The 9,270-nt window shown below is 31.9% G+C and overlaps 1 protein-coding gene across 1 annotated transcript; it reads right to left on the bottom strand.

Annotated features, from left to right (window-relative positions):
* Positions 1 to 1,915: 1,915 nt before the first annotated feature.
* LOC103486234 (protein DETOXIFICATION 53) lies at positions 1,916 to 4,509 on the bottom strand. The gene is made up of 2 exons (XM_051084286.1): positions 3,914 to 4,509; positions 1,916 to 3,457 (listed from the first exon to the last, which is right to left on the bottom strand). The coding sequence occupies exons 1-2, from the start codon at positions 4,244 to 4,246 to the stop codon at positions 2,030 to 2,032; spliced, it is 1,761 nt and encodes a 586-aa protein (XP_050940243.1). The 5' UTR covers positions 4,247 to 4,509; the 3' UTR covers positions 1,916 to 2,029.
* Positions 4,510 to 9,270: the final 4,761 nt, after the last annotated feature.

The following is a 9,270-nucleotide window of genomic DNA, read 5'->3' as shown; positions in this document are numbered from 1 at the left end:
GTTGTACAAGTGGAGAGCAGAGATAGAAGTGGCATGAGTGGTTTTGACGTTCTCGTTACAATTGTGAATTTGCGTTTGTTTGGTTGGGTGGAGGTGTGGACTTGAAAAAAAAAAAATCCTATATGGACAAACCAATGCTATGCTATGTTACCTTCCATTTCCTTTCTTTTTATTCATTTATTATCATTTCTTTCTTTCTATCTTCTTCCCCATGGATCTCATCTCCCTCCTCTTTTCAAATACCCTTTTCTATATCTTCTTCCTTCAATTACAATTTAAACATATATTTTATAAAATCAAATAAACATGTATACGTTTGACAAATACAAAAATTAATAAACCAATTATAATTACCAATACCTAATATCTCTCTCTTGCTCGCTATCTCCTTACCAAAGCCTCACCCAATTGTTTTATTCAACTCTATAAACACTTTCTTTAATTTTTCGCCTAAATTTGACCAACTTTATTATCCAACAACCAAACTAGTTCTCTAATATAACTCTTATTTATTTACATTTTTCAAAATTTTAATTATTTTTTAATATTTTATTATTTTTATAGTTGATGTGTTGATTAAGAAACGTCACACACTCACTAATTTAAATTAATCATGCATAAATTAGAAGCAATCATAAATTTACATAGTTAAGTTTGGAGACATGAAAGTTGGATAAATTAACGGCCCCACTTGTTTAAAATTTAAATATTGATTAAGGTGCGATTGGGCCTAAAGATAAGTTAGCCCAACCAAACTAAAATAGATTTGAATGCAAGTTATATTAAAAAAATTAAACAACATTAAACTAAAAATTTGGGGTCAAAGTCAACAAAGCCCAAGTTCATAAGGTTCCTTGAAAACTATATAAATATAGAAATTACTAAAAAAAAAAAAAAAAAAAAAAAAGGAACATTTCAACAAATTAATCAATTTTTTACGATATGTCTTATGCGTGTCATGTCCCAAGCTCAACTCTTTGTTGCGTTTTATTTTGCTAATATTTTTCATTTTCAAGGTTTATTTACACTCAGTAATGTTGGATTTATAAGGTTTGAAACTAAATTTCTAACTTTCTCTCAAGTACAACCACCCTAGTTAGGATGGAGTATCAAACGTAACTATCTCTCTCTCAACATGTAGAAAGGATTATTATGTGGAAAGCTGAGTTTAATTTGTGTATAACATTCCTCATAATAATAATTTGACTAACTACTCTTCTCAGTGGCTGATATATACAATCCTCATGGCTAAAATGGATCTCTCCACCAATTTAAGTTAATGATATCTGTTCCAACTCTAGGAGGCCGCAGCTAATTATGTTAATTTACGTACTCCACTTGTACTGTTTATCATCCTAGATGTCTTGCATGCCCTTGTTTCAATTATGTAGCTTAGGGTTTTCGATGGCCAAATTATATTCGTCTGATGATCACCATCACCACCACCCTCCAGTTTTTCACAATTAATTATATTGAATATAATATAAGTAGAAAATTAAACCATTATATTTGTTGGATTGACTTCCATATGCATGTTCACCGGTTTATATATCTACCTCGTTATTGTGTGTTAGGTTAGGTTATAGGTTAGGTTAGGCTGTGATGAACATATACTATATATATATATATATATATATATATATATATATATATATATATATAGACACACACACACGTAGTACTGTTTGTTAATTATATGTATGTATCAATTGATTGATCATCAAAAAACAAAGAAGCTCTATCTCTCATATGTGAAAACTGTATGTAATGTCCTGTGTATAGTAAGTAGTATAATATCAACATATATATAGGAACTTTGAATTTGAATTTCTCTCTCTCTCTCTCTCTCTCTCTCTCTTAAAAAAGAATGATTCTGGTAATTTCTAATAAGAAATTAAAAACGAATTACATTTAATTTGTTTGAACATTCTATATCACTACTTGTGTCATTAATATAAATAATTTTGCATTCCTCCCATTCCAACCTCCCTAGCCATTGGAAAATAATTATTATCATTCGCTTCTTAGGCTAGAGATGATCATCATCTGCATTATCATCGATGAGAGCCCCAGTTTCAACATCCTCCTCTTCTTTAGCAGTCTCTTCTCCCACCGCCGCAGCCAACTCCACGGCCCTAACACTTTGTTGTATCCAATCTGTTCGAAGTAATGTACGCACCAACATACACAAACACGATATCTGTGCAGTCATTAGTCCAAACCACAGTCCCAAAAAGCCGGTTTTCAGGGTGAAAGTAGCCAGCACCGCAACGGGGAGGCCAATGAAGTAGAATGCATACAGATTTATTCTTGCCCCTAGCTTTGGCCTTGCTGTCCCTGTTAAGACCCCACAAGCCACAGTTTGTGGAGAGTTGCTAATTTCACACAAACCCAATATTGGTAATGCAGAGGAGATCATGCGAAGAATCTCTGGCTCGTCTGTGTACAATTTACCCCATACTGATCTGACGGATGTCATGAAAAGAAAGGCAGTTAGCCCAAACGCAAATCCGGTAGAAAGTCCAATGATGGCAGTCCATTGAGCACGAATGGGTTCCCCTGCACCTAGGGCGTGGCCAATGCGGGTTGTAATTCCAGCGCTTAATGAGAATGGAACTATGTACAACATTCCAGTTGTTTGGATGAGGATACCCATGGCTGCAACAGTGTTTTGTGGGTTATTCAATAGTCCACAAAGGAACAACATAATCTCATACCACCACCACTCCAAGCAAACCGAAACTGCGCTTGGGATTGCTAAACTTAACAAAGGTTGCCATCCTTGGAAAGTGGAGGGTATTGTAACGCCATGCCAAGGTTTCAAGGGCTTACTAGAGAGTGCAAGGTAAATCATGAGTCCAACATTAAGGTTTAAGGTGTTCCATGCAAGTGAGAGGGCGACACCTTCAACACCCAATTTCAAATAAGTGACAAGAAAGTAATTAATAAGTGGATGTAAAAGGGCGGAGGCAACGGAAGCCACAGTAATAGGAGTGGTAATGCCTTGGGTTCTTAAGAAAATCCTTAGTGGGAGATGGTGGGCTTGAGCTAACAATTCAGGGATGGAGAAAACCATGTAGACCTTAGCTACCTGTGTGATTGCAGGGTCCTGACCCAACCAAAGAAGGATGGGTTCCATATTTAGCCATAAGATGGAGATTGGTATGGAAACAAGTAGGAGTAGGCATAGTGTTTTGAGGAAGGTTTGACTCAGAACTGACCATCTCTTTGCACCAAAAGCTTGACAGCAAATTGGATCCATTCCAGTGGATAGTCCCCTAAGAATTGATATCCCTGTAATGTTTCCGAACCCAAGTGCCAATGAACCACCAGCTAGTTCTGCTTTTCCCAGATGACCTAAGAACAGCATTGAAACAACCGACCTTGAGTATATTAGAAAAGACGTCATTATTATGGGACCTGCAAATCTCGCCAGGGATTTTAACTCCTCTTTCATCTGCATCCATATATAATTAATCATTGTTGTATTTGTCACACACACACACACACACAAAATAAAAATAAATAAAAAAGTAAATAACATATTTCATCTTTACTAATTAATTAATTTCCTTCCTCCTATCACCCTATAAATATATATATATATATATATCAATCTTGATAATTACCATTTCCTGCCCTCTTAGTCTGGTCAATTATATATATTTGAATTTTAAACAGCAAAAAATTATATATGTTATGAACAAATATATTATCATTAAAAAAAAAAAAAAAAAAAAAAAAACTTAATTTGAAGTTGTTATTAATAAGGAAGGATGCATCTGATTGAGTTTTCCAACTAATTCAAATTGAAAACTAAAATTTTCCAACTTTTGGTAATGGTTCCTATTGAAGAATTGAAATAATTAATAATAATATGAAAGAGAGAGAGAGAGAGAGAGAGAGAGAGTACCTGTTGTGGAGGGAGACCATGAGGAAGGGCATGGAGAGGTAAAAGGCGGCGAAAGAATCCTGGGATTGTACCACTAAGGTTACTATTATTGCTGCTACTATTACTATGACTGTTACTACTCATGATTTTAAGTTCATGTTTAGTGGTAGTAGTAGTAGTCGTCAACGTCTTTCCCATCTTCTGATAATATAAATGTTGCCCATTTATATATATAAACCCCCTCTCCTCCACTTCCTCATTACTACTACTACTACTCTCTTCTACACCTCTTATATCTCCAACCCCCCCATTATTATTCCCCATCAACTCACACACACACATATAACTAATCATAAAAGTACACACACACACATACTTCCCTCTCCCCTTAATTTATCTTAAATTAAAACTACATTTTAATACACACAGAGGGAGAGAGAGAGAAAGAGAGAGAGAGAGAGTGAGAGAGAATGTCTGTCAACTAACCCAGAAACCAAAAAAGTACAATTCATCATCATTTCCCTCTGTGTTCTCTCCTCAAACTGTTTGTGTGTTTCCATCTCCTCGTAATTAATTATATTTTATTTCATTTTGAATCTAATTATATATATTAAGCCAATTTCTTTTGAAGAAATTTAATATCTAGTTATTGTAAATGGGGGAATGGACCACCAACTTCAGAAGTAGCTTTTATATATTCCGTCTCTGTGTAGTGTAGTGTAGTGTAGTGTGTTATGTAGTTTAATTAATTGATAACTTTATCATTATACTATAACTACAACTACTCTCTCTCTCTCTTTTTCTTTTTAATTTCCATGAGCCACTTGTGTATTATTCTATATGTTTGTAAACCCTAAACCCAACTTTTTAATATTTTCTTGATTTTCTAAATGGCCTTCGCCGTGCGTGCGATTGGTTTTTGATACTATATATCACTATTTAATAATTTAATCTACTCTTTTTCCACGTTCCTCCGACATCATGTTGTTGTTGTTGTTTTAAGAGATATTGTTTTCAAAATACATTCATCGATCCCGGCCGGTCCCATTTCATTTTTCTATATAATCATAACTTAATATATATCTATATATGTTTTCTTTTTTCTAGTTTGTTAATTAATTTATATAAATATAAATTATGTAGTCCTATGAATTTCTTGGTTTTCTATTGGTTGCTACTACTTCAATTATTTGTGGTTGCCTAAAACCAAAATGATGGATGGTTATGTGGATGTCCCCCATTCTCCTCGCATCCCCCTCATATGCCGATTACCGATACCCCCACTTTTCCAATTATATGCAATTTCCCCTACATATATATAATCCCCTAATATCAAAACATATATATATATATATATCATTTATAATAATTAATAAAGTTCGAATAATAGAGATACACACACACACATATAAATATAAATACATTATGTTAAACATCCCACCAACTGCTTCATTATTGGCAACATTCCTCCCATATACTTATCACTTCCTTACCTATCGGCTATCTCTATTGAATCTCCTGTTGTGTTAACCACGTCTCTCTGAAACCCCTCTCCTCAATTATTGCTCCTATTCTTATAACATTATTCATTCATTCATTTCTTTTATTTTATTTTCCTTTTACGTAACTTAGGGTCTACACACTATTTCCTCCTAATTTTTAATATTTACTTTCATATGTTTTCAAATTGCATCCTCTCCCTCCCCATTATTATTTGACTACGACCTCTTCCCTATTGTTTTTCTTTTTTTTCCCTTATAAATGCATTTACTTTGGGTTAGGGTTAATGATTATTGAGAGTGCTACTAATATATCAACCTAGTTGAGAAAATTTTGTGTGCCTCTTTGATCCCACTATCTTAAATAAGTTAATATTATATATACATACATAATTGTGACTGTAAGATAGAAACCACCATGTTAGTTTTGACTGGTCTATATTCCGGCAAGCCGCAGCTAAAAGACAATAAAGTAATTAGAAATTTTGGAGTGAGTGTTAAGTTACATTATAGAATTAATCGTATAGATAATAATATCTAAAAGGGGATGCTTTTCTTACAGCATTTGAATTTCTTAAGTTTGGATTTACGGGTTGATAATTTAGCGTAATTATGCTAAGTTTTCTTCGTAGTTTACGTTTATTTTATAGCAAGTTTTATAACCATAGTTAAACAGTTCAAGTTTAGGTTGATTATTGAAATTTCCTTTACATATATATGTACTTCGTATAAAAGAAAAAGTAGTATTCTTAAATTTACCCTCCAGTCAAGGTGTATAGCTTATTGCAAGAAGAAATGAGAATATATAAATGGAGACTCTGAATGGGATGATTTAATGAATGGAAAATTGTCAAAAAAATGACAAATTAAAATTGACAAAATATTTATATAATTTATTTGAAGTTCACATGGTGGGATAGGAAAGCAAAGGAACAAGTAAATCAATGTATAGTAGACATACATGGTTGTTGGAAAGATTATTATTATTATTTTAATTTGTAATATGTTGTAGAGTGTTATATTTGTTTAATTTGTTAATGATTTTGAAAATTAGATTAGTATATATATAAGATGAAAAGTAAAAGTTTGTTGGATGAATATATATAGATTGTAGTAGTAGTTTTTGTGATATATAAAAAATGTAGGGTAAACAAGGGTTTGGATTTCTTAATTAATTAGTTTCCAAAAACTACATATACAAAATGAAATTGTGAGTTAATTAAATATTGGAATTAATTAAGTAAGTGAAATAAAAGAAAAATGTGTACGGGAAAAGGAAAGGGGTAGATGGATACATAGCAACCTTTCATATATATATATAGTCATATATATATATATCCATCCTCTGTTGTTGTGTTTTAATTCAAAACAAACAAAAGCTACTCTCTCTCTCTCTCTCTCTCTCTCTCTCTCTGATGCCAACACATAATTTCATAATTACTATTTCTTTATATATCTTTTTGGCCTGCAATTATGATAATCCCCTGCCCTTCTATCAACTTCCCCTCTTTTACCTTTTTTTTTTTTTTTTTTTTTAATATATTTATTTACTTCTTTTTTTGGCTACTTTTTTCAGGGGGGGTGTTGGGTCACTGTGTTATTCCTCACTACAAAATTAAAGAATCCAAATGAAAAGGTGAATTTTTTTCAATTTAAATTAGTATATACACTCCACAGTACATTACTGTAATTAAATATATATATATATATATATATACATATGTGTGTGTGAATTAGTTTGTTAAAGATTTAAGGGCATTATTTTGGCAGAATCAAGAATGTGAATGGTTGTGGGAAGGAATTAAGTCAACCAGTCTCCCAATAAGTTATTGTTGGAAGTTGGAACCCTACCTTTGGGACTGTGCGAAATTACACAATTAATACTCAACAATTAATAACAAATAATTAATAATTCTTTCTACACTATGTATATATATTATAATTCCCAAGGGGTTTAGTATAAGTTAAAAAATTTATACACCTAATTAATACTTTTACACATCCTAATTCCTTTAAATAATATACGAGAAAATTAGAAACACTAAAACTAAAACTACTTCAATTTTAGTTTACTACGTACGGATATATAGTCAAATAATAATGATGATATGAGTTCATAAATGATATTCTAAGGTAGCTAAGGAGTTTCATCGTACAAATTTAAATTAATGTGTGTGTCATTAACTTTATGTACTCTTCCAAATGTCTCAGTTTTATTTGATATATATGTGTGTGTGTGTGTGTGTGGAAAAGTAAAGAAAAGGGAAAGGGAAAGGGAAAGGGAAAGGGAAAGGGAAAGGGAAAGAGAAAGAGAAAGAGAAGGAAAGAAGGGTATCTGAGAGAGGCAGCCGTACATGGGGCACTGCATGCGCGGGTGTGGTATTACCTATGAACCAAACTAAATATTATATAGAAATTAAAAGAAATGGGTAACTAAATTAAAATGGTAATATATGTACGCTGCTGCCTGGCTGTGGCTATCGGTGCCTTATGTGTATTGTATTGTATTGTATTATATTCTATTGTATTGTATTGTATTGTATTGTATTGTATTGGAAAACTCATAAGAGGCTGCCTGCTGCCCCCTGGAAACAACTAAACCCCCCCATTTCTCTTGTACGGATACAAAGATGCTTTCCTGACCAATCTCAGCTCCCCCATATGCAACGATCAAAGCAAACTCATTCTTCTTCTTTTTTTCTTTTTTTTTTCTTCTTATTTTCTTTTTCTTTTTTCTATTTTAATCTTAGGATTGCATTATTTATTCTATAAAATACCTTTTCCAACTTTAATACCTTTTCTGTTTAAACTAACTATCCTCCCCTACTTCATACTTCATCTTCCTCCCTCATTATTATCTTTCCCACCAAAATTTAATTTTCAACTAAAACTCCATCTTTTCATTAATTAATAATGTGACACCTTAATATTTGCTTTAACAATTAACTAGTTACATTATATTCTACTTCTAACAATTGGCCTCTTGGAAACGATTATTGTGCCCACGACTTGGGAAATATAGTTATATATATATATATATATATATATATATATATATATATATATATATATAGCTGCCGGGCACTACTCCCACCCCTTTATTAACATTATCTTTTATCACGTTAGTTAGACACTTCAATCCCAGAAATTTTCTGCATTTTAATCAAATTAATATATGTTTTGGTTTCAGAATCTTAAAGACACCCAAAGTGACTTTTTATTTGGTTTGATTAGGTATTCCTTGAGTTTTACGAGAAGATGTGTTTAGTTTTTAGACCTCATGGAACATTTTTCTAATGGGAAGTAATACTGACCATTCGGACCATCAAAGTCTACACATTTAATATTCTATTCACCTTTCTACCACCTTTTTTCCTTATTATCATTTATTATTATTATTATTATTATTATTTTATTACTTTCCTTCTCATCTTTCTATTAAATTCACCATATTTCATTTCAGAAGAAACTTTAAAACCATTTTTAGTTATAAAAAGCTTTGTTCTTCTTGTTGGTAGTAGTTAATCACAATTTTGAAATTTAAGCTTTTAAACAACAGATCTCCCCTACCCTCCACATGCTATTTATTGTTTTTTTAAAAAAAAAAGATTTATTACAAAAACGTTAAATGGCCATGCATACATATTTTTTAGTTAATCGATCCACTTGTTAACACGAATAAATGTAACAGACAAATATCATGAGATATATAAATGGAGAGTTCAAATTAAATGATTAATAAAAAGAGTATAAATAAAGAGTACGGTAACTTCTTTTATGCGAGGATAGAGAATAAAACAGAATATTAGAAAGTTGAAGTAGAATAAAATAAAGTATAAAATTCAGAGATTAAAATAAAATCTGAACCTTTCAAAAAGA

This window comes from Cucumis melo, chromosome 4 (genome assembly GCF_025177605.1).
Source record: "Cucumis melo cultivar AY chromosome 4, USDA_Cmelo_AY_1.0, whole genome shotgun sequence".
NCBI lineage: Eukaryota > Viridiplantae > Streptophyta > Magnoliopsida > Cucurbitales > Cucurbitaceae > Cucumis > Cucumis melo.
This window is presented reverse-complemented; position numbering and strand designations above follow the sequence as displayed.